Raw genomic sequence first — 27,916 nt, 5'->3', positions numbered from 1 at the left:
TACTTAACAAATTAGGCCGAGTGATTCCACTACACACCAGGCCAGCCATTATGAGTCTGTTGCCATGGCCACTCCTCTTTCTGTGTGTGTGTGTGTGTGTGTGTGTGTGCGTGTGCCATCTGCCATCCATGAGACAGTACTTTAATAGGGGTCAAGATGCACGGCTCACAAAGGAGCGCCGTTAATGGGACCAACACCTCTTGCACTCGTTCTACGGAAAAATCAGGGAAATTACACAAATGCAATTCAGTAGATGAGAACAAAGTGCTGCCATATTGTTCAGAGAGGAGCCCCCTCCCCTTTTTCAGTTTTTTTTACTTTCTAACACACCAAGCCACTTAACAAATGACTGTATCTGAAATGGGTGCATTGTTGTAATGACTCACGTTATCGTGTTTGTTGGTAATCTGACTGGTTTACATAAAGGTTTTGCATGGATCATACAATGTCATGACTAAAATATAAGAGAAGAGGAAACTGACAGCTTGTGACTTTGTTGAACCATCAAATTAGATTGTTTTCTATGAACATAAATTGATCAGCACTGCACAGTTTATGAATAGCTCGATTCATAATTGGAACATTAGCAATGATTGGTTAATCCAAATGCATATGTCATTTTTCTTCTTGAGCTATGCCAAATAAGTTTCCTAAGCTGAACTTGTCCTGTACTGTGGTTGTAGAGGCATCCGTTTGAGCCACCACTGCTGTTTATCACTGTTAAGTACAAAGTGGAAGAAAATCAGTATTGATTTTTCGTGTACACTTTATAATGACAGGATGAAGCCACAGCTGAACAGGAGCAGCAACACGGCTCTACACTGAAAACAAACAAGATTGTACAGTATATGTTTATGCAGAGTATTTATAAGTGTATTGCTTGTGCTCGGGTCAGGTAATGTGCAACGCAATGCACTAAATACAACCAAAATAACATCTTGCTCTTCCTCTACACTGTCTGGAAGCAGTAACAGCATTGTGTAATGTGGTGCAGCAATTTTGGTAATTGTCTTATGGACAGAAGTTGTTTTGTGAGCGCCCAGTAGGTGCATCCTGTCTCCTTGAACAAGACTCAAGGCCCTAATTGCTTCCCAAACTACCATGCCAGCAATGGAAATGCATAGCTGCTCGCTCGCTGGTGAAATGAAGATTAAATCAATATAGGCTCGCTGCAGAGAACTAAAGGCGTCTTTTGTGTACGGTGAATACAATGATCAAACTTTATATTTAGGCAATTAGCTGAGTCATGCAGAATGACTTGCATTAACGGCGCCACAAGCTTAAAACCTAAATGAGTTTATAATGAGCAGGGTCCAAATAAGAGTTAATACTGTGTGACACATATTCTACATGTACTGGAAGTCTTAGCATGTTTCATATTGGATTTCCAGTCCACATATTCTGTGTTTGTACTCGATGCCACTCATTTTTCGAGGAAAAGGCCATAGAAGCTTTGCGGTTCTCTGGGCCATGACGACAGCAGCACGTCTCCTCCTCTCCATTGATCCTCACTGAGCATCTGTCCCAGAATACCTATAGTCTGTCATGTGGTAACTTTATCTGTCCCCATGCAGACCACTTAGCTCCCATAATGATCCCCACATTCTCCCCTACGGTAGAGAACCTGCATTAAATGTGTTAATGTTTTGTTAATAATTACATGTATAAATCCTTAACATTTGCTGTTACCTGACTCATGCTTGGTCTAATACTTCAGTAACTGACATAGCACCAACAGAGTGCAAAGGCTTTGGTTCTAGGCACTGCTATATGATATTTCCAATTATTTGAGATTGATTTTAAGAAACAAGCTGACTATAAAACACATACAGGATTCCAAAGCTTTCATTTTGTTTACATTTCTCAAGTTCTGAATTCATACTGTTGTGATATCTTCATACAATGCATGTGACATCAGTGGTTCTCAAACTGCAGCACCTGCACCCCTGCTGGTACTGCTGGTATGATCAGATGACTGAAAACTCCTGCAGCCAAATTACCAAATCAGTTTTCCCTTTTGTGTATGTGTCAGTAACATTTTGTTCCCCTACACTAGTCAAGGCGTTCCTGGGCTGAACTTGGTGGCCTGTCCATGATTTGGTGTGATACTTGGCTCAAAAAAGTTTGAGGCCCGCTGTCTTGGATGAAGCGATTATACCAAAAAGAGAAAGTTACCACTGAGCGGTCCTGACATCTCCTACACGGGCCACTGAGCTCTGGGGTTTGGCTCCACGCAGAGGCATTGATTGGGGAGCGATTGCTGTGTGGCTGGTGTGCTGCCCCGAGGCCGCAGCAGTGCATCACTCCACACTATCCAGCTGTGGAGAGAAACGCTGCACTTAAACACAACCTTCAACCCAAGAAACCCTCTGATCCTGTGGACATACAGGAGCGCAGCTATTCCAGCCGGCAGCACGGGTGGAGCTGCTCTTATAGCAGTTATCTGGGTTCATGCTGGCATTTGGGCATAAATTATGAGTAGACGCGCACACTCTGCAAATGTCTGTGAAGGGTATTAATCTATATTGTGTTTTGGGCAAGGGCTCAACAATGAAATGACATCAGTTGGCCAAATAGACCTCCTCCTCTTCCTCCTCCTCCTCCACTTGGCAGGAGTTCACTTGCTCCTGTGCCACAATATATGAGCTGATGACTCGGTTCTCATCGGAGCTCTGCTATCAAATGGCACTGTTATTAAAATGTTGGAAACTTAAATCATCTCACTACACTGGAAAATTAGATTTATTTTCACTCTCAGGATGTAATAATACACAAAAGGACTGTGAAAAATAGAGGCATTTAATTATTTATTATGTATTCATTAGTTTTAATACCTAGTTTGTCACCAGTCGGCATGATTGTGGGGCTTTATTTACCACTGTTCCATTTTGGCCTTTTGAACTTTTGAAGTCATAGAATCAAAGTGAGTTTGTTTCTTTGGAATTCACTTTTTTGTATTTACTCCTGCAATTCTGAGTCAATTGTCACTCATTTTTTGATTTATCTTTGCTATAGAATTGACTGACAAAGTTGAGTCCCTATGACTCATTCTCACCTCAGGAATGAATTAGCCAACTGACCTGATGGTGGCGCTATAACAACAACAGTTAATTGTTGTCAATAACCTGACGTGCTAGAATCAAAAGCTTGTTGGTCTATCATAGGGCTAATCAGGGTGTTAAAGTTCCTCCTTAAGAGATGGGAGTCATATGTGGAGGACTAGTCGGCCTTGGTGGAGGTATGATCTGAGTGCCTCCTAGTTTATCTATTTATCTATTTATTTATGTATCTATTTATGTATGCAGTGCTGCAGTTCCAATCCATTTAATCAATATGTGTAATCAGTATTAGATGCTCTGACCAGAACGTGTTGATGTTCGATTATTTATTTCAAAATAAAACACACAATAAAAGTAGGTTCCAATCGAGCATTTGAACGCAACCTATAGCTTTAAATGAAGTGAGATGTTGCGTTTAATGGTAATTGTTAATATTTTTCCCCACAGGGTGTTAATGAGATGACTGCACTGCTGATAAATTATGCTCTTAAATTTCCTGTAGATGCTGTCCGGAAGCAGCGGGAAACGTGTGTGTGTGTGTTTGTGTGTGTGTGTGTGTGTGTGTGTGTGTGTGTGTGTGTGTGTGTGTGTGTGTGTGTGTGTCTGAAACCTCCCCCCAGTCCGCAGCCAGCAGTGAGCGGCGCACAGCAGCCTGTCTGTGGGACACCGAGGACTTCATCTCTCCGCGCACTCGGGACTCGCTGTGTTGATTTAATTCCTCTGCTTTCCGACATTTTATCTTCAAGGAACTTCCTATTTTTCTTTTTCAACGTCGCATTTTCATTCAGAAACTTTCACTTATGGTTCGCGAATATGGGCTCAACTTGTGGTTTCTCTCGGGGAAACATCCTTTTTCTGCTGCTGCTGTGGTGTGAAGGTAAGACCAGCCTCATCCTCAGGCTGCACGTTAGACTCCGTGGAAAGCTGCCGGAGCAAAGCAAAGTTGGAAATAATTCGGAATCTATAGTGGCTCAATATCTAGCAAACACCGCATAATATTGTGATGTATTGAAGAGCAAAAGTTGTGATCTCCAGTTTGACCTTATCTGTTGTCTCACATCATCAGTTTCAATGATGAACCTGATTAAAGTGGTAATCGATCACCTTTAATTTACAAAAAGAAATCGAAAACATTTATCATTAATTTCCGTATATATTTAAGGTAAAACAGTGCACGATCGTTTACACTTTTAACTTCAAAAAGACATTTAAAAAAAACATTAATTTCTTTAAATTCTTGAATCAGCATATGAATGAATCCCTTAGAAATCCATGATAGAGACCTTTTATCAATATATATATTGATATATCAATTTTATGTGTCCCTTTATTCTAAGCGTGTCGTCAGATTTCCACTAAGCTCATCCTGACTTATTTGTTATCCGTAGAAACTCTGGGCTCTCCTCTGAATTTCAAAATAAAGGCGTGTGTGTTTGAACAATATTTGGCTGAAACATGAGCTTGTGAAGATGGAACTCTTCATCATTCTCTCTGGTCTTCTTTATCTCCTGATTATCACTCAGAAAGGCAATTTACAAAAATCTAGATTCCGGAAATGAGACCTTTCTGAGCTGCTTCTTTGGTCTCAAAGTCTAGATTCCAGTTTGCATACATGCATGAACTTTGCTGTCCATGTTAACGCCAAATTGCTTTGATGAAGTGCAGCCGTCTCCAGCTTGAATGTATTTTAAGGCTTTGGAAGTGTGTATGAAATACCACAATGCAAGACCTGTTTGATGCTGCAGAAAATGATACTTGTATAAATATGTTGTCTGCTGGTTGTTATGCATGGAATGACGCACTGAAAAATACATACAGCCATATATCATAATATTATAATCCCATTTACAATCCCACAGCCCAACTGTAGCAACACTGTCCTGCCTGGCAGTCTATATTTAAAGTGTCTCTCATAGCTCAAGAGTGTGTAAATCTCAGCGTGGAGCAAGTATGTGAAATGGGATGGTTGGACAAATATAGGCCATTGTGTGGAATTCCTTAATTTGTTATGGGATTTAAACAGAATCCTTACAAAGGTTCTGATCAGTTCTACTATAGGATGGTGTAAACGTGATGCTGTCATCGCCATCTATGTGTGATTAAGATGTAAAGGGAAGATGTTGGGTTTAATGTAAATATGCTACAAGGCTACGTAATCCCTCAGGGGAGCAGTGATGTTAAAATGATGAATGGGATATATAAGGTGACATAGTTGTGCGTAATGCTCTTATTGTCTTTCATTGTGACAGCTGAGACGGTTTGGGCTTTGTGCTGCTCTGTGATGTACATTCGCACAACGGTCTTATCACTGTGTACATTTACACCCCCCCCCCCCCCCCCCCCCCCCGGTCACCGAAGCGGACATTTCTTTCTGATATTTATAGTTTGGACATCAGTTTGTACCTTTGAGGTCGAGTCCGGGCTCTGTTCCTGAAGGTCAAGGTCGTGATGGTAATTAAACGGGTGCTGAAATAAACGGGGCGTCCCCCTTCACCTGCCTTTGTGCTGCAACAAAAGCTCTCGGTGGAGGAGAAGGAGCAGGCGGAGGGCAGGTGTGCAGCAGCTGCTCCTATCTCTGGGCAAACACCGCATGTTTGTTTTCTTTAGGAAAATATCTCCTGTCATACAAGTGCACACACAGTTCAGATTGCAGGTCGTGTGTTAACTGCCTTCAAAAAGACACCTCAGATTGATTTGAGCATATATGATCACTCAACACACTAACTACTTTTCCTTGTGACGCCATTTTATGTTATGATGGACTTTTTTCCTTTGTATAACCCAAGACTTGCAGTGGAGTTTGAATCTGCGCCACATGCAGCACAGTGATCAGTCCTCTAACAAACACTCCATGTTTGATTTGAAGCTAAGTCCTGGTTGCTTCACAAAGGGAGCTGGTACTCCTATGGTGATTTACACCGTTTCTGTTCCAGATTAGCGGTTAGTGATTGGTTTAGTGTTTCTTGCTGAGCTAATCAAAGAAAGGAAATTGGTGATCAGTGACCCTTTAAGAGTAATTAGAATTTTTGCATGTGGCGAGCTGCAACTTTAGACCTGCAGTGAAGGGGAAGTAGCAGAAATGAGCCAATTTCAAGACATTAAAGTTGTTTTAAGAAGTTTTAATTCTGAAATATTGTGCAGTTATACATGCGTTTAAACAAAAACACACATTGATTGACCCATACTCTGCGCACTATTTCTTCTTCTACTTCTCCTTTCTACTTCTCTATTTCTGCTGAAAAGCCTCTCTCCTCAGTTGTTGCTTACATGGGTGTGTAACCAGGTGTGTAACTCATTCGTGCCACTACTTTCAGGACAGTTCAGGATCGGTGGTTTTGTAACTTTGACACCACTTAACACACACACACCCTGATAATATATGACACAAAAATGGAGGAATATAACACACAGCACAATTCGCCAGTAAGATCTTATGGGTTAGATGAGTTAGTGTTGCAGTGTGGCTTTGTAAATGGCTTGGTTTGTGACTCTTTTATGTGAGCTGAGATGTCAATTCAGTTTGACAAATCCACTAAAAGCCTTTATCAAAATTAACCAAATCCTCTAATAGATTTTGCTGTGTAATCCATCACCTCTGCAAGAAGAGACACAGATGTTTTCACATGAAAGGATCGACCCGTTTATCTTCTGCCTCGACCTTGCTACTGTATCTTTGACCCCGTGCCGCCCTTTGACCTATGAAACCCTAACCAATTGGTAATCTGCGGTGATGACCCCCTCTTCATCCCAGAGGAAGCTGTGTTAGCAGCCACTTTACTTCCTCCTCCTCCTCCTCCTCCTCCTGCTTGCTGTAGAACATTTTCATCAGCCTGCCTCTCTTTTGAGAAGGACCAGACCAATAAATCTCATTTGATACATGCTGCTATTTGATTTAGCTCCTTTATTACATTATATGATTTAGTAAAGCTTCTGTGTTGCGTTGCCTATGGAAACATTATAAATCTTGTCGATTATCTAATCGTGCTGTCAGTACGTCTGCTTTAGTATAATTGGAAAAAACATGATACAAGTTGCTTACTGCAGTGTTTTTTGGATTATATTTAGATAACACTGCTTATTTCTGAATGTTGGAAGGAAAATTCTACGTTCTCAAAGCTGTTACTCCTTTAATAAGAAGAAATTGATTATGACCCATTGAGTCAATATCTGGTATTGATACGGAGACATTTGTTAACACATGGTGGCCCTACAGCAGAGACCTTCAACCTTACTAAGGGATACAAAACCACAGAACCGACCATCTGGCCTCAGGTCACCCCTCTCCTGACCCCAGCCCCCGAACGGACAAAACAAACCACTATAGCTCAGGAAAATGTGCCGACAGGACAAATCAAAGTAATTAGCGTGTTTAGGGGGAAAGCAAACGCGCAGTGCAGAGTGGAAGGAACAAGTCGGTAACTACATGAGTCGTCTTTCCAAGTTTCCCCAGAATCACAGCAGGTACAAGCTTTTCATTTGACCTTTAACTAAAGCGCCCCCTTTAGGCCTGTCAGTGTAATTGCTATTGTCACCTCAGCTGTGGTGTTTGTTTCGATTTTTTTAATTGATTTGTTTGATGCATAAAAAAATGTGTTGCTGTCCAGTAACAAACAGGGGTGAAAACATGAAGAAACAGTCACATGTAGCTGATATATCTTTAATATTCATACATAAATTGATCTTAAACAATGTTTATCTTTTGGCCAATAAGTTGTTAGAACAATACACATGTTGTCTAGGCTTGTTCAGCCTTGGTGGAGGCCTTGATGCAGTTACTACAACAGGAAATTGGACATCCGCCTTGATGTTTAATTACATAGCAGCAGTGGATTCATGTGGAGGGACGCTGCCTGATCCTTCCTAAGTTCCGGTCATGAGAGTCCTGAGAGTCCTGAGAGTCCTGAGTGTCCTGGCACCAGCCTGTAACTGTGTGTTGCTGTTGCGGCTGCTGCATGGATGCTGTTCGCACCTGTCAGAGCTCTCAGTCTCATCCTCTCGTCAGTTCAGGGTCACACTTCCCTCTCATGCACAGCTAGAATCTAATTTGCTGTGGTGAAAGGACAAGGAGACATTGATTGAAATTTTGCCCCGAGGACATTTGGTGGTCTCGTTTCACATGAGTCTTGACAAGTTATTTTCCAGTTGTTCAGTCGAGCGTGTAACATTTACAACAATGAGCAAAATACAGACTGAACTGGGCTCATTTAAAGCCGTACTGTGTGTGTGACACAGCACAAATACATGAGGGTGAAACTGAGTATTGTGATGTGTTGTTACTGCGCTACTTATTGCATTTTTAAGCATTAAAGTGATTTCAGATAGCATAGAATTACTGCAAACAAACTAGGCCATTGCCAAACGCTCCTCCACAGAACACAATTCCCGTTAACCCCCGTTGCTTCCTCTCGGAAAGAGGATGACCCAACCACCCTGGCATCACTCTGCGTGCACTTATTTTATCTTTCGTGGTACTGAAGACTGTAAACATGTTGGAAATTATTTTTCCGCCAGCCTTTCACCATCTGCTAATGCCAGAAACTCTGAAAGCTTTAGTTCCATTTGTGCTGGAAGAACAGCGCCCTCGTTTCTCTGCCATAAACCGGCCTCCCTTTGTTCCATAATGTAATCCAGCCCGTTCACAGTGAAATATGGACACATGTAATGCAGTGCAGAGGCTATTACAGGTCTCCACTCACTCTAAACATTACTACTCGATTAGGTAACGGTGCTTCTTGTGCTGCACAATGCACTATTGAGGTGCATGAAGGAAAAGGAGCCTCAAAACAAGCAATGTTTTAATATCACAATGACTTCAAAGTTACATAAAGTGTAAGCTGTAATGTACAAAGTGTTCAAATGGCCCCTGAAATTGTATTACTGTGGGTTCAGGAAGATGCAATATGATTGTTGTATATCTCCAAATATACCGGTACAATAAAAGTGAGTCCCTTTAACATGAACTTTAAAGTGGCAAGTTGATTGATGGGATAGTCTTTGATAAAAGCACCTGAAGGCACCACGATTAGCTGATCCCATTACTCAGTCACTTAAAATCAGTGTTGAATAGATGCAAAATAATGGGTCAAATTATTGACTTATAGGCAAACACAATACAATACAATGCAATAATCATTAATAGCATTTGTCATTTTATTTGTCAATTTTTATGATATAAGTGCAGCAGTTTGAGGCTGGGCCGGTTCATTCATTGTTTTAGGTTTTTTCTGTTTTCTTAGATGATGATCCAAAGTCGGCCATGCAATAAACCTCAGGTCCAAAGCAAACTGAAACCCTCATGAAACCTGAGCCGTACAATTACAAAGGACTGTCCTGTCTGTGTGTCCTGTCTGTCCTTTGTGTCCTGTGTGTCCTGTGTGCTGCTGCTGGCACATGTAGTCTCTGTCCACCGCTCCTCTCTCTCTCTAATCAGCATCAACATGTTTTATCAAAGCACCCTAATGACTCCAGCGTGGAAGTCAGACTCCAGTTATATGCCGTTCCCGGTGTGTTCAATTTTTGATGCCACCGCCGTTCCCAGAGGAATTCTTAAACTGGATTTGTACTCGCAGCTCAGCCCTGAGGAGATGTTCTATTAGATTTCTTGATGACTGATGAACATGGTTGGTTGCATCTCAGCTCTTGTATTCTCTGAGGCCTAATTGGATTACATTATATGGGTAATTGATTATTATGTTACAGTATGCATCACAGTAAACTAACTAATCTACCTGGAGCCTGAAAATATCACAAATATCACATTACTCTGATGAAAACTTTGATGACTGTCATCATGACAGGAAATGAGTTTTATTGTTCTTCTGCGTGACAGACACACAATCAGCTCCGGTGCGCCGCTTATGCTGAGGCCATCCTGATCAAAACAATATTCAAACCCAAGTTCTGGATCCAGCATGATCTAACGAAGCAATCATGCGTTCTGGTAATGGAAACCAAGTTGGAGACAGACAGATTTTAAAACATTCTGATCAATAATAGCTTTCATAAGTGGAATTGTGGCTCAATGTGCAGCTTTTTAGTTAATTGAATCATTGGACAGAATGATTCTCAACGCCGTTACGTCTTTGGCAGGGTTTTGGTGTTCCATTTGGCTCATTTCACACAGATATTACCGGGTAACGGGCACCTTAATGCCTCAGGCTGCAGTCTGGTTTTGATAGATGATAGATTTAAAATGCAGATATTGATGGATCAAATTGTGGAGTTGACTGTGAAATTAAACTCACAGATTTTTTTGAGTGGCCTTGCTCATGCAACGCAAGTCTGTGTTATGAGCAACAGAGATGATTACAAAGCCACCCCCCCCCCCCCCCCCCCCCTCTCCCTCATCAGTGGAAAACAATCAGCATCACTGTTGATTAGTAGGACTATTGATTGGTCTGCTGCCAGATACACGCTCTTCCAGTGGGTCGTTAGAAGGGACAGATGTTGTGCACGTTGACCTTGGAAGAGAGAGGGAGAGAGAGAGAGCAAGAGAGAGAAAGAGAGACAGAGGGACAGGGTATTGGGACAATGTTCCAAGGTTAGTGAGGGAATGAATCACAGGTCAGTTTTTCCTGAACCTCCGTCCTGTTGGCAGCATTGCCGGGACATCTGTCTGGGACATGTTTGTTTGTTTCTTGCACAGAGGATCAGTAAAACGTGAAATGCTTGTGCGGGTCACTCCAGCACATGAGCTCATAGATGGTAAATCTCTCAGCCGAAGCACGCGTTGAGCTAATTGAGTTCCTGTCTTTGTCTGGGACGAGGGAGAGGTCGTCCCACCCTCTCAGGTCCTGAAGAGTCCTAGACATCCTCTGCGACTCACCGAGAGCATGACTGCAGATTTAGCGATGAGCCTCTGTCCTCTTTGTCCTGCCGCGGTTAAAGTGCTTGACACCTTCTGATGTCTTCTATAAACATTGCTGAATAATCCTCTGAAATACTTTTTTCATTAACAAAAGCAAAAGGCATATGGAGGGGTAAAAGCTCTGCATAGGTTTATAGGTGTTTGAAGGCTGTAAAAGGTTTGCTGACTGCAGTAATGCTGGCACACTGTGAGTTATGATGGGAAAAGACTGGAAGAAAAGCTTATTGTGCATCAAATTTCATAATGAACATTTCTTTTTCACAACAAAACCCTGAATCAGATCCAGATTGCTTCCTTTTAACTCTTTACCCTCAGACAGACAGCAGAGGTCAAATCACAGCCGTCACTGTCTGCATTGTTGTCATCCGTGTGCATCATTCTGGGAAGATAATGAGTCATGCTACGGAAAATCTTCATCATGGCTTCACAGCGCAAAGATGCTTTTCGCTCACAGGCCTTCTTGATCCATTCAATTAATTAGTTTTGATACAAACTGCTTGCTTTCTGTTGGCTTCAGTCCTGGAAAGAAATTGAATTTTGAATGATATAAACCAATTGTGTTGCATGAGCTCCACCCACTATGGCTGCAAGCCAAGACCAGCATCCACAAACGCATTCAGCTCCCTCTGATTAACACGCTGGGCTCGCTCATTTTATTTGTAGAGCTGCTGTCATCTGTGTTCTGTGATTTGTGCCATGTGTACTGTGTCACATGGAGGATTCTGTAGAATAAAGACGAATAAATTCTAAAATGAATATAACAAAGAAACAAGAGATGTTGTGTTAAATACCAAATCTCACATTTATACTGACTTTAGTTTAGGTTTAACATCTTATGATAGTGACATGTGGTTGTAGGCTGCAGATTCCCTTTCACAGCTGATTGAGTAAGGAGATTATGGCGCCCTCTAATGGCCAGTAAAGGTTTAGAAGTTAGTTTACATCAAGTGCATGAATTAAATGTTTGCATTTCATTTCCTCTGTGACACATCTCCACACATCTCCTCCATCACATATTGCTGCTTTGATACTGGGAGAGCTACTTGTGTGTTTTCCTTTTCCAGACACTGAATTTAGGTTCCAGCTGAGAAAAATACTTTATAGAAGTGTTTCTCAAACTGTGGTATGTGTGCCACAGGTGGTACTTGAAGCATCCCCTAGTGGTCGGTAGTAGTAGTGGTGAGAGATCACTCTGGGAATTTCTGCAGAGAATCGAAACCACTGAAGTCTATGGAAATTAGGTTATTGTGACAAATTACACCTTTTAAGTAAGAAATAGATTTTTTTAAGTAGGCCAATTTGTGCCATGAGCTCCCATGTGTTCTTCTGTTCAATGTGGATTTCCTGTGATTTGTTGCTGGAGCTTAGATTTTTCCTTAGAATTCTCTCAGAAGTGGTATTTGTTTCAAAAAGAGAGAAAGAAAGAATAATATTCAATACAATACTGAGAACCCAATGACAAAACAGTTTGGCTCAGCATCTATCACATCTATGTCTATGTAAATGAGAAGAAATGTAAAAAAAGATGGAGCAAAAACAAAAAGTAAGCTTTATAAAATCCCCACAATACTAAAATCTCAAATCTGAGCATTCCTGAAACTTGCTCCTGTCATCCTGGTAGGATTTCCAAGCAACTTCCCCTCTGTTTGTTTTTGCCTCTGAACCCTTTTAATAAAGCACGTTGCAGCCGCTCAGAGTGTATCTCCATCCTTGAGGAAGGCCACATTTTATCCATCAGTTCAGCCTCCTGTCATCCAAGCCCCGCAAAATTAAATCAATGTCTGAAACCAGAGCCGAGGCCTCAACTGCAGCAACAGAAATAGAAAATCTAGTTTTGCTGTCTGCTAATGACATTAGTGCGTTCCCTAAATGGTCGCCTACCGTCGTCAAAGAGGAACATAACAGGGATATAATTACAGGACGAACACTGGCATCTCCATTTTCCTGTAACACACACAGCCTACTATAGCTCCGTATGGATTTCCACCATCACACCAACACGTATCCCAGTCCACTTACACCCCCACACACAGACACACAGAGACACACACTCCCCCAGGCAGGTAATGATTCATTCCTCCTCCATATCATGTTATCCTTTGTAATTAAACTTCTCAAGGTGAACACAAGGAGAATCGGAAACCACATGTTATTGACCATGTGAGAAATTCATTAAAAGAGCTGCATAAGTGTCATTTGAGCCCTCCGTTCAATTTCCGGTAACAGGAGCGATGGGAGATACATCAGGGGAGGAAAAATGAACCTGTCAGGAGTCATATGTGTTAATTTTTATTCAGCGGGTTCAGCATTGTCCGAGAGTATTGTTGCCGCACTGAAATAGCCAAAGATGTCTGATAAGTGTTGTATATTAAGACAGGATCTCATCGGGAATGGCTGCCTCATTCTCCGGTCCTCAGATGGCCTAATGTGAACAGACCCAAATCCAAATCCCTCCTGCGATCCATCTCAGCACATCTGCTTTCTCCATCTTCCATCAACAGGATCCACGGGGCTGTATTTCCCCCAGAAGGAGTACATAGAGACGGTGTATGTGGGCCAGCCCGCAGGGACCCAGGTCCTCCAGGTCCACGCCATGCTGGACAGCAACTCGGAACGCCCCCATTTCTATCTGTGCTGGTCGGGCCCTCTTAGACTTCGACCCTACAACCAGTGGTTCCACATGGATGTCAACACGGGAATTCTGTCCTTGAATAAAACCCTGGAGGAGAGCGACTTCGCCTTGCCATGTGAGTTGAATACAAGCATTGTCATGGTAATGTGTGTGTGTGCTCCCGTTCCAGTGTTCGACTCCATGCATAAGAGTCAATTTCTTGAAGTTTATGTTCTTTGCATACCAATAGTGCTTTGGTTCCAAGGAAAAGCTCAGTGTTCACTTTAATTCAGGATGGTAATGTAATCACAGAGGAAAAAGAGCTCAGTCATCAATTATGGAAGAAGCACTCAAATAATTTAATTAAGTAGAACTACTAACAGTCCTGCATTGAAAAATCAACTTCAAAAACAACATTTTCTCTGTTTGAAGTAGAAGAAGTAGAAGTAGAGTCACAAAATGAAAATGCCTCAAAACTTGAGATTAAAATTCCTGTTTCTTCTTTCCCCTTCCGTCCATCAGATCCAACGTACTGGTCTGTGAAGAAGTTGCTCCTGCAAGTCATTGTGTTACCAACTTTCTCCAAAAAGGCCATGTGCTTTAGCAGAAACCCGCTTCGGATCACTCTGGACTTTGTGAACGCCTCGGTGCCGCTCTGCGCTCAGACGGACATGAAGGAACTTTGCTTTCCCCACAAAGACACCTTCAACCCTCACATCATGGAGAACAGGTTCCCAGGGGCCTTTCGGCAACTCCGGCGTCTCACCAGAATCAATGTCTGCCCCAACTACACCATCTCATACAGTGTGGAATCAGGTGAGAGGCCCAACAACATTGTCCATCTTCATCATCATCATCATCATCCTCCAAATAATAATACATATTCCATGCTCTTCCTCACGGCTGCAGACATCCCAGCTCCGTTTGCTGTGGATGAGAACACCACCGAGCTGATCGTGATGGCTCCTTTGGACCGTGAGGAGAGTGAACGCTACAGTCTCCTGCTGGTCTGCACAGTTAGGACAGAGACGGTCATAACCAAAGTGGAAACCTCAATGGACGTCTTCGTCAACGATGAGGACGATAACGCGCCGTATGTGAACGGAACGGACACGGTGGACGTCATCATCGGCTTCAATCGCACCAAGGTGAACTTCTGATCTCTCCTTGGTGTCGTCCATATTCTCAGATTAGATTGTGCAGCATGTTGGGTCGTTCTGTATGTTCTGGACACAAGGACTCACTCAGATCACTTCTCTCTCTTTCCACAGGACGGCTTATTTGGCACCTTGTCCGTCTTTGACAGGGACTTAACGGCCATATATCCCGTAGACGAGAACAGGTATGTGGGGACGTTACTCAGCACGGACCCCTGGATCAAGGAAACATTTGATGTAAAGGACACCTTCAGGGAAAAGAAGACGGCTTTGGGCAACATTCGAGAGACCATCCATGACTACCGTGAGACATCCAACCACACACTGATGTTTGGTTTGGACAGAAGTAAGGCTTGTGTCTTCATGTTGCGACTCCCTCTCCATTACAGAGCTTGTCCTAAAGAGGAACCTGTTTGTGACTGAGAATCGCACCCTGCAGTTGGACTACCTGGTCAACGACACCACCTACCCGGGTTCAGAGGGGACAGTGGTGCTGCATTACAACATCACCATCTTACCGGTTCCCATACGCTTCGCCAACATCACCTTTGTGTTCACGCTCACACGCAGAGCTTCTGTCTATGCACAGGTACTGCTGGGGACATTTCTTGTGCTCTTACTCAGAATCTGTCAACACACATGAAGAGATCTGTGATTCATTAGGGGAGGAGAATGTTACTAAGTTACAGTTTGAATTCTGTATGGCAATATAAGTAAAGGTCTACGGTTAAAGAAGTGGAAACCGAGTGACTTATTTATGGGTCTGACTGCACGGAATCCTTTTAAACTCCCTCCTGAGTGCTGATTCTCCTAAATGAACACTGCCCCCTGCTGTCAAAACAAAACCACTGCCAACTGGAATCAGCCTTCCACAGCCACTAGAACACGTTTATAAAAGTGTTACTCTCATTCATCAGTATCAGCACTCATTGTTCAGTCTTTCCTGTTTTTTTTTTCTCATATCATCTCATGTTCATCACTGTTCAGGTCGGTCGAGTCTGTGTGGAAAATTGCCTGCAGTTTGACGGCTTTGGTGTCACGTACCGTCTGGAGGCGGCGGATAAGAACGTGTCCGCTGACATCCAGTCCTGTTATTCTGCCGTGAGCGTGGCACAGAATCCCAGAGAGATGTGGGGGCTGCTGTACGTGAACGATACCGAGTCACTGCGCAGGCCCGAGTGCCAAGACCTGCAGTATACTGTTATAGCTCAGGAGGAGCACAAGCAGCTGGAGGCCAGTACTCAGGTCCTCATTGTTCTCGATGGAGAAGGTGAGAGGCCATAGACAGTTTCACCCCTCCCCCCTCAGGTACCTGGTAACATGTATGATGTTATGTGTGAACACCTTGTGTTTACATTGCAGGCAGAGCCATTCAGGAGCAGCAACGCTTGCTGTCCTGTGCAGAGAGCAGACAGAGAGGAAAGTGTGAGACCACCAGAGGTCTGGGGACGACCACAGGGAGATGCCAGTGGAGACAAGGCTCAGAGAAAGGTGCAGCTGTGTACTTTAATGCGTTATTATACTTATTTGAGACTGGATTTTGTTACCAAAGTGGCAATACAAACGGAGCTAAAGCTTTCAGTGTCTGTCAGTGGTGAAACAATTAGAAAGTCTGAAGGAAACATCACATCACATCACCAGCAGCTTTATCCTGTTTAGTAAAGCCAAGCATCCTCTTTGCATCAGGAAGCATCTGCCTGCATGTTGTGTCCACCCTTATCATTTTCCTTCCCTCATGTTTATTTTCCAGGGATATCTGAGAATTACTCCACCTGCTCCCCGGACCTCCGCACGTGTCCAGATGGATTTTGCGATGCGGCTGAAAGCCTCGATGCGTCCATCTGCCCGCAAGACTGCACAAGTAAGACACATGTGCCTTGAATTCTGACTCTCGTGAGCTCCTGCAAGTTTACCAAGACATTTTGATCCATATGTTATTATTCGGTTTGTTTCATTTGTCTCTGAAGTGGAAACTGTAATCGGAGGTCATGAGAGAGACCTGATGTTTGGAATCAAAGCTGGCTATGGAACCTGCTACTGCTACTCTGAGAAATGTTTCTGTGAGAAGGACGACGTTCAAGGTGAGTCACCATAAATCACAGAAATCCCTCTGAATCAATGTGAAATACATCTGAACACACATACATCATGTCAGCACAGTGCAGTGACGTCCTTTATTCCGTCTCATCCAGAGGTCATATGTGACGACATGTGCAAGACCATCATCGCCACGGCTCTGCTCCTCTCCTTCATCATCTCCATCCTCCTGTCATCATACTTCATCCATCGGTACCACAAGAACTCGCCCAAGCCCCCGATCGCCTCCGCCGAGATGACATTCCGCCGGCCAGCGCAGGCGTATCCAATCAGCTTTCCCGGCAACTTGCGGCGCGGGTCGCAGGACTCCATCGAGACCGACACCTTCAAGATACCCGTGAGCTGTCTCTCTCATCAGGCTCAGTGTTGGGAAGAATTTTATGTTGGGCAAAGTCAGGATTCAGACATGTTACTGTATTTTTTAACAGGAGGATCCTAAGTGGGAATTTCCTCGGAAAAACCTTGTTCTTGGCAAAACTTTAGGCGAAGGAGAGTTTGGGAAAGTTGTCAAGGCGACTGCATTCAGGCTGAAAGGAAAAGCCGGCTACACTACAGTGGCTGTGAAAATGCTTAAAGGTAAGACGAGCCAGACAAATTGAGAATTAATGGGCGCTACGTCGGAGGAGATGAATGGTTTCATCATTTCAATTCCCTCTTTCCCGACAGAAAACGCCTCGCACAGCGAGCTGAGAGACCTGCTGTCGGAATTCACTTTACTGAAGCAAGTCAACCATCCGCACGTCATAAAGATGTATGGAGCGTGCAGCCAGGACGGTACGTACTCATTCCTCCCACCGCCATCCCCCAGGACGTGTGTGTGTGTGTGTGTGTGTGTGTGTGTGTGTGTGTGTGTGTGTGTGTGTGTGTGTGTGTGTGTGTGTGTGTGTGTGTGTCTGTGTCTGTGTCTGTGTCTGTGTATCTGTGTGTGTGTGTGTCTGTGTCTTGGTGTGTGTGTGTGTGTGTGTGATGGATTCTGACTGCTGCATTTCTCTGAATAGGTCCTTTGTATCTGATTGTGGAATACGCCAAATACGGCTCTCTGCGGAACTTCCTGCGTGAGAGTCGGAAAGTTGGCCCAAGCTACATGGGCAGGGACGCAAACCGCAACTCCAGCTACCTGGAGAACCCAGACGATAGGGCCCTTACCATGGGAGACCTGATCTCCTTTGCCTGGCAGATTTCCAGAGGCATGCAGTATCTGGCAGAGATGAAGGTATTTGACTCACAATCATGACCTCTGAGATTCAAGCTCACAATGACGATCAGTTTGATGATTGCTTTTGTGTTTGTCCAGCTCGTCCACAGAGACCTTGCGGCGAGAAATGTCCTCGTCGCTGAAGGACGAAAGATGAAGATCTCCGATTTTGGCCTTTCCAGAGACGTGTACGAAGAGGACTCGTATGTGAAGAGGAGCAAGGTACAGAGATGGACGCCTCTTGGTGCAGTTTCTGCTTTCTCACACATTCAAATGAACTAATCTGATCTGTTGCTGTGTTTCAGGGTCGTATTCCTGTCAAATGGATGGCAATAGAGTCGTTATTTGATCACATTTACACAACACAAAGTGACGTGTAAGAACATCATGATTTCATCTATTATGTACACAGATTCCATTCACAGTTTATTCAAATTTTCTTATTCTTATTTTTGAGCCTGTTGTTCGCTCTTCCCTGTCCCTCCAGCTGGTCCTTCGGTGTGTTATTGTGGGAGATTGTGACTCTGGGAGGAAATCCATATCCAGGCATTGCTCCTGAACGCCTCTTCAACCTCCTGAAGACCGGCTACAGGATGGAGAGGCCAGAGAACTGCTCAGAGGAAATGTGAGCTCCACTCTGTCACTTTACAGCATCGCCTCATTTCTCAATTCCCTCTGAGAGCAATAACTCCCCCCCACTCCCACCACCAGCACATTCAGCCTTGCATCCGTGGAAAAATGTATGGAAAATGAATTTACATGGAAAGTGTTTTACCCAATGGTGCAAATGTTTGTTCATAGGTATAACCTCATGCTCCGATGCTGGAAACAAGAGGCAGAGAAGAGGCCCACCTTCTCAGACATCAGCAAAGAGCTGGAAAAGATGATGGTGAAAAGTCGGGTATGGTGACGCTCTGTATTATAAAACCTGATTATTAATTATTAATCTACTTCAGCAACTGTTTAGATTTACATACGCACATGCACGCTGTCTTACACGTGTCACTTTGCTCGCTCGCTTTGCTTCTCTGTATGATCTGTCACGTCTCCCTGAAGCTCCTCAGATGCCATAATTAGTGTTTCAGGCTCCTGTAATGTGGCCTTGGGCAGTATAATCACACAGCGCACCAGGCGGCTCTTGTTGTAGAAGTGAGGCTAAATATAGAGCCTGTAAGGACGAGGGAATGCAGACGCCCCGAAATAGATACGGACAGCGCTTCAGTTTGATCAAAAGAGCCGGGCGGACAGCAGAGGCAACTGATATTGTTTAAACTATATATAAAGGGATTTTCAAGTTTTATCATATCGATCATTTCATGGGTTTAAATGCATTATCAGCTCTTAAACAGTGCATTACATTACATTACATACATACATTACAGTACATCGCACCCTGTTGGATGGACCTCGGCTCCAGGATGACTTAGACGTCTGGAGGTTTTTTAAGGCCAAAGTATAGTTAGATGCGGAATAGTAGCATTGTATGGAAATGTAAAATCTCAAAGTGCTCGCCTGGTGCCGTCTGCATTGAAACGTATAGCAGTTAAATGGCATCTGTCTGTGCAAGCCTGCAATCAGACGAACTGAAGAGGGTTCAGCCAGGGTTCCTCAGCTTAAGCCAAAGCACTTCAAGCACCTATTTGTAGCTGGTTTATATCTATGGCAACACATGAGGGTCAGCGGCGTGCAGGTTGTTGTGCATTGTGTGGATTAGACAAGGTTATTAATGAACTGTGATGATGTTATTGACTGTGAATGTTTTAATGGAGAGCTGATGCATTGACTGGTTGGGTTCATGATGATTCTCACAAGTAAATCACAGGGGTAATCCATCATGAAGTTGTAAATATGATAAGTTATTGATAAATGGATCACAGTCTGGATGCTGCCGACGTCTGTCCCCAGAAGTTATGTGGTCAAACTCATCTACAAACATTTATGAGGCCATTAGTTAGGAGTAAAATAAGAGTGATGTAGCCACATTTCCTCCTGTGTGCATGTCTTGTGTGCATGTACAGCTGGATAAAGCATCTTAAAGTCGTGCTTGAGTAAAAGATCTCATTCAAAAATTACTTTGATACAAGAAAAATCCACCCATTTGTAAAACTATATACACTAAGTAAGTCATTTAGCTGCTAATGTTCATGTTTGTTAGGTTTTTGGATAATAACTGTACTTAATTAGTAAAAGTAAATAATTAGTTTCCTCAGTGTGTGTTTATACCGTGTCATATATATAAATACTCCACCTAAGTACCAGTAGTGTCACAGTGTGTCTGTTTATCTGCTGTGGCTCGTCTCCTTGGTGATTAGCCTAATCACACCTTTATCTCCTCTTGTCAGGATTACCTGGACCTGGCTGCGTCCACGCCGGCCGACGGCCTGCTGTACGACGACGCCCTCTCTGAAGAGGACACGCCTCTAGTGGACTGTAATAACGCCCCTCTCCCTCGAAACCTCCCCTCCACATGGATTGAAAACAAGCTCTATGGTAGAATTTCCCATGCATTTACTAGATTTTAGAAACAGGACACACAAAGCGCTCTTTTCTTTGGCAAGTTGTGATTGGCTTTCTGTAGTCAAGTGTGTGTGACTGTGATCTAGGCATGCCTTTGCTGATGTTGCTGACATATCTCCCATTTCATCGTAAATGAGAGGCTCAGTGAAAAAGATCTGGTGTCCTGACTTTCTGTTTATTTGGACCTGCTTCTAATGTACATTATAGCTGAAAATCAAACACATGCTACATTTGTAAATATCAAACATACCCTTAATTCTAATTTATATGCCAACGCTCATCTTCATTTCTTATTTGTATATACTGTAGCTTTACATTCCATCTCATCTCCATTTCACATCAGTTTGGCGCTGGAGGAAACAGTGTGTAACATTTGAAACAGGTCCTCGCTGAATCAATCACTCATTGTGGTTTGAATTCCATACTGTCTTAAATTTCCTGACTTTCTAATGTGTATCTATTAATCTTTCATGATTCCACAATGTTGAACAGAGAAACAGTAAGGCTTTTGAACGCAACTCTTGGGTATTGATAAGCCATTGATAGTCAATAGAAATGAGCAATAAGCTGCCTGTGATTTGAGCGCTGACTTGGCTGTGGTTACACCGAGTCAACCACTGAGGCACGAGCAAACACCATTCAATGTACTACTTACTTTATCGCTTCATCAATGTGAACGTGTCATGCTAGAGAGTTTGATTTAAGAGCCTTACTGTCTGCACGCTGTTTATCTTTCACTGAGTGCAGAAAAATGATATGTTCTCATTTTTAGGCATGTCATACCCGAACTGGCCTGAGAAGAGCCCGGTACCGCTCAACAGACATGATGCCACTAATCCGGTCTTTACAAGATATGCCAATGATAGTGTTTATGCAAACTGGATGGCTTTGCCCTCACCCGCAAAAGCTGTGGACAAGCTCGATAGCTAAAGACAAAAACAACACTGTAGAAAAGAAAAGATGAGTAATTGGTAGATGTGTATATTTCTATAAGACTGTACAGATACAATCTGATGCTAAAGTTGGTTCCCTTTTCTTTCTGTTACACGGGTATTCAACGTTTCAACTGGGGTCTTTTTGCTGCAAAATGGCTGGATCCACATAGACCAGGCTTCATACAGCTCTCCACTATGTTTGTTATTATTATTATTATTATTACCTCAAGGTCATGTTAGCCAAATTGTATCAGTGCATGACTATTGTACCAGATTGTATGTCAGTGTCAATGTCTTTTAAGTGCCTGTGCTGCTTCTACAATAGCCTCCAATTGTTAATGTGCGACTGTGAAGATCTTGTTCTCTGGCCCAGGAATTAAAGGGGACGTCTTTACCATCACCTGTTGTAGACATCTGGGATTGTGTGGACAAAAAAAATACAAAATACCGAACAAACACTTTATTTTGCCAAAGACTTGTTGAGTCAGAGTTTGTTCATTCTCTCTAGTATGTGACAGATATCAGCTATAGTGAGAGCTACTGTCCCGTGTCAAACTCCAGTTCACTTTTGGATTCATTGTAATGGCAATCTTTGTGGAAAAAGTCTGATTATGTAAACTAATGAGTGTTATCATTGTCATTATTTGATTATGTTCCAGTTGATAATAAACATTAAAATGGGCAGTTTATTTGTTGACATTATGTGATCATCTGATCTTTGATAAATCTACATTTGTTTGTACAATTGTAATTTGTTTGATGGTTTACATAAATTATTATTTTTATAAAAGCATATTTAGTTTCAGTTGACTTCTATGCCCTTTTTTTGCTTGTTACACACTCAAATTCCCAAACTTTTTTAACTATTTTTGTATATTTACTGTACATTGGTATTTCCTGGTGGGAGAAGTTTCTGAAAAGTCACACACTCATGCTGAACTCTCTGACACACTGTTGCTACAGCAGAACGACATTTTGCTGGTTATTTGCTTTGAGAGCATAACATACAGTATTTAATATAGCCCACTAAAGTAGCTTCAATGTAGTTAGCTACTAACTTGAGTACAGCTTCACCGTGAGTAGTTTATAATTTGAAAAGCTTGCCTGACATTATGCAGGATTATTTTATAAATTAAATAAACACATTAGAAATTACCCCCTAAAATCAATAACAATTACAAAGATGTTCTAAAATTTTATTGAACAAATCACAAAAAACATAAATAGATATAAAAGTAATTTACAGTGAACAAAACATAGAATTTGGTGAAAATAAACGGTTACACCTTTTATGATAACACCTACTAGTGACAAACATAAGAGGCTAATTATCAACAAAACAATAGGTACGTTACAATAAAAAAGAATACTAACGTTAATACTTTTACTAATGCTAATACTAATGCTAATACTAATAATAATAATGCCGCGTGTGTGGTGACGTAAGCGCTCCTGAGGCTCTCATTGGGTCGCTGGTGACCGGAAGCAGTTTCCGTGCCACTCTTGTCTCGCCTGTGTTTGCTCCGTGGCATTTTGTTCCACAGGCTTCTGATGCCTTCCACAGCGGGGTCGCCGCGTGGACAGACGCGTGGACAGATGGACCGACATGACACCTGGTGAGTGGCTGTGTGACATTAAACTGAAAGAACCGCTGAGGACGACATCACGACAACGACGTGAAATATCTGAAAATTAAAGAGCTCGGCTAGTGGCTAAGCTAGCTGCAGAACCGCGCATCTATCCGCTTAATATTTTTCAAAATAAATGTGAACAAAGGTGATTTTTAACTGTTTTGTCGATAAGTTTTAAACGGAAAGACACACCCAAACAGTTCGCACAAATGTAATGTAATATCTAATTCCAAAATTAGATTTATTTTTTAAGTAAGGAGTTAATTAATAATTAATTAAATAAATAAATAGTTTTTAAGGGTGCTGTCTCAATCCTTATCTAGGGAACTGCAATTAAGTCACAGATGTCTCTTGGTTCATGTCCTAACACGTGAAATCTCTGAAATCTGTTGGCTTAATGTTTGTCTGTAGGGCAAAATACACGAAGGCTGAATTACGAAAGATTCAAGTTGTTTACTGAGTTGTCAAGGGCTACAGGATATTTTTGTTGGTTGCTTTTGAGTCATCAGTAAGTCAGCTGAAGGCATTAATAATCTGCAAAATGTTTGAAAACATGATCAGATTGTTGTGTATACTCTGTAATGTCTGTTGTGGATACTTGCAAACTGCCCTTTAGATTAGGAGCCTGGGAGGAGACGGGGGCTCTCGGCTCAGGCTCGGCTCTGCCCTTTGGACCCAGAACCCTGCTGGGTTTCATTGTAGCAGTGTAGTAGGGAATGATTTCAACCTGGGAGGCCAGAATGTGAAGAGAAGAGAAGGCCACCACCCTGAATAACTTTAAGAAACAACAGGAGAACATACGTGTGTATCGACCTCGGTTTAACCAATCTGAACTTTTTTCCAACTCGTATCAGAACAAATAGACACTGACCAGCTTATTGGTCCAGGGCGTCCATTGGCTGCTGACCAGGCCGGCCCCCTAAATGTTCACGATGCAGTTGTTTGTTCAGTAAAAGTGAAAGTCTTCTGTGACATGTGACATTAGGAAAGCATCGCCACAATAAAACTACAGTAGTTTGTATATTGAGATAACTTTAGGCAATTGATATACTTTTATGTTTTGCGTCATCTAAATGGCTGCCAGTGTTTGAGGAAATCTATTTTACATGTTCTTATCACTATACTAGTGTTTATATTCAATTTGAGGGACGAGTAGTGTTCTGTCCCCACTGTGTCGCCAATGTCTTGCTTTTATTCTGAAAAGGTGTGTGTGCGGCAGGAAATGCAGCGTTGGTTAGCTTGATGAAGGTGGCGCTCGCCCACTACTTTTCCCTGTGCTGTTGTTTAGCTGTTAGCGGTTAGCGGTTAGCGACAGTCCAGGTGAGGCGAATGTGAGTTTTCTCAGGATTTGGAATGTAAAACCTTGATCTATGTTGGATAAACACTGACGCGCTTTGTTTGACTGAACGAGCGCAGACAACGTGACGGGCCAATGGGCACTTAGGTAACTATGGAGGCAGGATGAGGGGAACGTTTTACTGTTTAGGTTCTTTCAGCTTCCTGTCTGCTCTTTAATGCTTTCATTCAAATCAGAGCCAGTTAGTTCATGTAATTCACAGTTACTCATTTGATGTCTTCTCATTGTGGATTTGTTTTCTTTTTCAGGTGAACATGTTGGATTTATGGACGTGGATGTAGAGAGTAACACGATTTTCACAATAAAATGACGGTGCACAGAAACTCTGGCTGCCTGCTGCTCTTCCTCTTTGTGGATTTCAACATCAAAACAGGCCGTGAGCATTCCCGATCTGTGAGGTAATATGGAGAAGCACTTTGTTAGTAATGTGAGTTAGTGCGTTTTGACAGAAAATTCAGGGGGGAAGGGAATGCAGACTTGCCAGTCGTAGCTTGTTTACAAGCGCGATGCCCAGGCGAGGGTTTCCCCTGCAGGGCCGGGTGCGCTGGCTCTTCCTGGGCCTCTTCCTGCTGCTGGTGCACCTGCTGTTCGCGTACCTGCTGGAGTGCACTCCCCCCGCTGACGTCAGCGTTGTCTTGCCCGGCCTGGCGGGCGAGTCCTACGGGAAAGAGTACTGCCAGGCCCTGCTGCAGGAACAGGAGGAGCGCCACCTGAACCGAGCCTACAGCCTCAAGCGGCAGATCGCCCAGCTCAAGCAGGAGCTGCAGGAGATGAGCGAGAAGCTGAAGCTCCTGCAGGACAAGAAGGAGCTGCCCGGGGTGCAGGGTCTGAGCGAGACTAAGGACCAGGAGCCCGGAGATCTGCTGGAGTACCTGCACTCCCAGATCGACAAAGCCGAGGTTAATACCGGGGCGCGTCTGCCTAGCGAGTACGCCCTGGTTCCCTTTGAGAGTTTCACCTCCTCCAAGGTATACCAGCTGGAGATGGGCCTGACCCGGCACCCGGAGGAGAAGCCCGTCCGCAAGGACCGCAGAGACGAGCTGGTGGAGGTCGTGGAGGCGGCGCTGGACATCATCAACAACCCCGACGAGGAGGACGGAGTGGAGGACGACGTGGCGATGCAGAGACAGACCTACACAGAGAGCCACTTCACTGAGGGTAAGACAGACGCTCGCTCATGTGGATCCTCACACACGGGCGAGAGACAAACCTGCAGTGTGGAAGTGTGACCGTCTGTCTTCTTTCTTGTGTCTCGTTCACAGGACTGTACAGGACAGAGCGGGACAAAGGGACACTTTACGAGCTCTTCTTCGCCAAAGAGGATTCCAGCAGCTTCCGTCACGTCACACTCTTCCGGCCTTTCGGTCCCTTAATGAAAGTCAGGAGCACATCTGTAGAAACATCCGCCATGATCATCAACATCATCGTGCCACTGGCAGGCAGAGTGGAAACGTTCCAACAGTTCTTACTCAACTTCAGGTAAGAAGACGCTCAGCAGGAGACATTTAGAGACATTTATCCATCAGAAGTGTCTTTGTATCATGAACTTTACCATTTTTAGGGAGGTGTGCATACGGCAAGACAGACAGGTTCATCTGACGGTGGTTTACTTTGGACAAGAAGGCTTACAGGAAGTGAAGTCCTCTGTGGAGAAAATGTCAAGGTGTGTCCTTTTGATGAGCTTGTGTTAGTTTTGTGGGTAAAGTGTCAAGTGGACTTAAATCCAAATGGCATGTGATGAAACGAGCTCGTCTCCTCTCAGGGAGGAGAGCTTCGCCAATTACACTCTGATCCCCGTGGACGAGGAGTTCTCCCGAGGCCGCGGCCTGGACATCGGCGCCCACGCCTGGAAGAAGAACGACGTCCTGATGTTCTTCTGCGACGTGGACATCCACTTCACACTGGAGTTCCTGGACACCTGCCGTCTCCACGCCGCACCGAGTAGGTTTAACCCGTCTGTGCTTCCTTACACTGACAGGCTTTATTGAAACGTGGCTAAATGTGCTCGTTTCTGTTTCTGTAGACAAGAAGGTTTTCTACCCTGTGGTGTTCAGTCTCTACAATCCAGCCATAGTTTATGGAAATCTGGATCTGGCTCCGCCCATTGAACTCCAGCTGGTAAGAACCTGGAAAAATCACACTTACCAAGATTTCTGTGAGCACATTTTAAAATTTCCCCTCATAAATATCCACAGATCTGCATGAGCATTTATACTAAACATACTGAATAAACTGTTATCTCTTCTCTAATAGATTCACAAAAAGGACACAGGATTCTGGAGAGATTTTGGCTTTGGAATGACCTGTCAGTATCGCTCTGATTTCCTTAATATTGGTAAGTATTGATGGTTCATATTGTTGTTGTCCTGAGTAACAAACGTGTTGTTGTCATGTCCGTGTCACGTTGTAGTCACATACATGATGAGCTTTAATACGCACCGTGTCTTTGTCTCAGGTGGTTTTGATCTTGAAGTGAAAGGCTGGGGCGTGGAAGACGTCCACCTGTACAGGAAGTACCTCCGGAGCGAACAGATAGTGATCCGGACGCCGGTGTCGGGCCTCTTCCACCTGTGGCACGAGAAGCAGTGCGCGGACGAGCTGACGCTGGAGCAGTACCGCATGTGCATCCAGTCCAAAGCCATGAACGAGGCGTCGCACTCTCACCTGGGCATGCTGGTGTTCCGCGAGGAGATCCAGGCTCACCTACGCAAGCAGGCCTTCAAGACCCCCAGCAAGTCAGAGGACTAGGAGCTGCCAGCGAGGTGCCGACACGACAGAATAATAATAATGCACTACAGCAAAGAGCCTGTTTACACGGATCCTTTTGCATTTCACCGCACAGCTGTAGACACAGATGAATGTACAAAAAAAGGAACAGGCGATCAATGTGAAGCTTCACAACCACGGTACGACTCTACCAGGTTGGGAACACTTGGATGAAAACCAACAGTCGCTTCAGTTTAGGTCCTTGTGTTTAATATCAAACTTGATTCAGTAAGTATGCAGTTAACTTGTAAACAAACTTCCCATCTTCCGTTTGAAGCCGGTGCAGCTGCTCCTCACGTCACCGGAGACCAGGTCCTCCATTGTTTTCACCTTTTTTCTACTCCTACTACCTTTTACTGCAAGCCTGAGGAATGTCAGCCAATAAGACTTCAGCTGCGAGGCCATTTCTGTATTCCAAACAGTATTGAAGGTAAACAGACTAAAGGTTACAATGACAAATGAGAATAAGTGTAGAGCTGCTGACAGAAGGAAAAGAAGCACGTTCCAAAGAGGAAATCAAAACAATCAAGATCATCAAAAATTGTAACGGCATCAAAAATAACCCCCAGGAAGTTGTGTTCATGAAGTAGATGAGTCTTTTCTAACAGTGTTTGCAGACGCATACGGACCTGTAGTGTTCCATTTGTATTTATGAGTTTAGATCGGCAGCCTGCTTAAGAAAAAGGGACCTTATGTGTGTGTTAAAAGGGACAATCAGTGGCTC

At 43.5% G+C, this 27,916-nt stretch overlaps 2 protein-coding genes across 3 annotated transcripts; both read left to right on the top strand.

Moving 5' to 3' along the window:
- The first annotated feature begins 14,065 nt into the window (after positions 1-14,065).
- Positions 14,066-22,140, top strand: ret (ret proto-oncogene receptor tyrosine kinase). Its single transcript, XM_076169348.1, has 18 exons — positions 14,066-14,353; positions 14,447-14,685; positions 14,809-14,998; positions 15,084-15,283; positions 15,682-15,964; positions 16,057-16,185; positions 16,445-16,555; positions 16,662-16,775; positions 16,887-17,128; positions 17,220-17,367; positions 17,458-17,565; positions 17,790-18,004; positions 18,086-18,208; positions 18,292-18,362; positions 18,474-18,611; positions 18,788-18,887; positions 20,329-20,476; positions 21,276-22,140. Exons 1-18 carry the CDS (start codon positions 14,131-14,133, stop codon positions 21,431-21,433), a joined length of 2,940 nt encoding a protein of 979 aa, XP_076025463.1. The 5' UTR covers positions 14,066-14,130; the 3' UTR covers positions 21,434-22,140.
- Positions 22,141-22,930: 790 nt separating this feature from the next.
- On the top strand, positions 22,931-27,862 carry csgalnact2 (chondroitin sulfate N-acetylgalactosaminyltransferase 2). 2 transcript variants are annotated; one of them, XM_076169305.1, is made up of 8 exons: positions 22,931-23,054; positions 24,675-25,584; positions 25,689-25,905; positions 25,988-26,089; positions 26,189-26,367; positions 26,450-26,544; positions 26,680-26,761; positions 26,882-27,862. In XM_076169305.1, exons 2-8 carry the CDS (start codon positions 24,933-24,935, stop codon positions 27,172-27,174), a joined length of 1,620 nt encoding a protein of 539 aa, XP_076025420.1. In that variant the 5' UTR covers positions 22,931-23,054; positions 24,675-24,932; the 3' UTR covers positions 27,175-27,862. The 2 variants fall into 2 exon arrangements, with proteins under 2 accessions (XP_076025420.1, XP_076025422.1); XM_076169307.1 differs by lacking the exon at positions 22,931-23,054 and adding an exon at positions 24,321-24,513.
- The last annotated feature ends 54 nt before the right edge of the window (positions 27,863-27,916 follow it).

The sequence above is a fragment of the Genypterus blacodes genome, unplaced genomic scaffold, assembly GCF_046128005.1.
Source record: "Genypterus blacodes isolate CSIRO-AG114 ecotype Tasmania unplaced genomic scaffold, CSIRO-AGI_Gbla_v1 ptg000195l_1, whole genome shotgun sequence".
In the NCBI taxonomy this organism is placed as follows: Eukaryota; Metazoa; Chordata; class Actinopteri; order Ophidiiformes; family Ophidiidae; genus Genypterus; species Genypterus blacodes.
The sequence above is the reverse complement of the archived record's forward strand: the minus strand, read 5'-3'. Positions and strand labels throughout refer to the sequence as shown.

What these genes read in the sequence shown, in the direction of transcription:
- ret (XM_076169348.1), top strand. Translation starts at nt 14,131, where the DNA reads ATGTGCTTTAGCAGAAACCCGCTTCGGATCACTCTGGACTTTGTGAAC. An exon ending in GAGCTTCTGTCTATGCACAG is followed by an intron (nt 15,284 to 15,681) that starts GTACTGCTGGGG and finishes ATCACTGTTCAG; the next exon opens with GTCGGTCGAGTCTGTGTGGA. An exon ending in CGTATGTGAAGAGGAGCAAG is followed by an intron (nt 18,209 to 18,291) that starts GTACAGAGATGG and finishes GCTGTGTTTCAG; the next exon opens with GGTCGTATTCCTGTCAAATG.
- csgalnact2 (XM_076169305.1), top strand. Translation starts at nt 24,933, where the DNA reads ATGCCCAGGCGAGGGTTTCCCCTGCAGGGCCGGGTGCGCTGGCTCTTC. An exon ending in TCTGTGGAGAAAATGTCAAG is followed by an intron (nt 26,090 to 26,188) that starts GTGTGTCCTTTT and finishes GTCTCCTCTCAG; the next exon opens with GGAGGAGAGCTTCGCCAATT. An exon ending in CTCTGATTTCCTTAATATTG is followed by an intron (nt 26,762 to 26,881) that starts GTAAGTATTGAT and finishes TCTTTGTCTCAG; the next exon opens with GTGGTTTTGATCTTGAAGTG.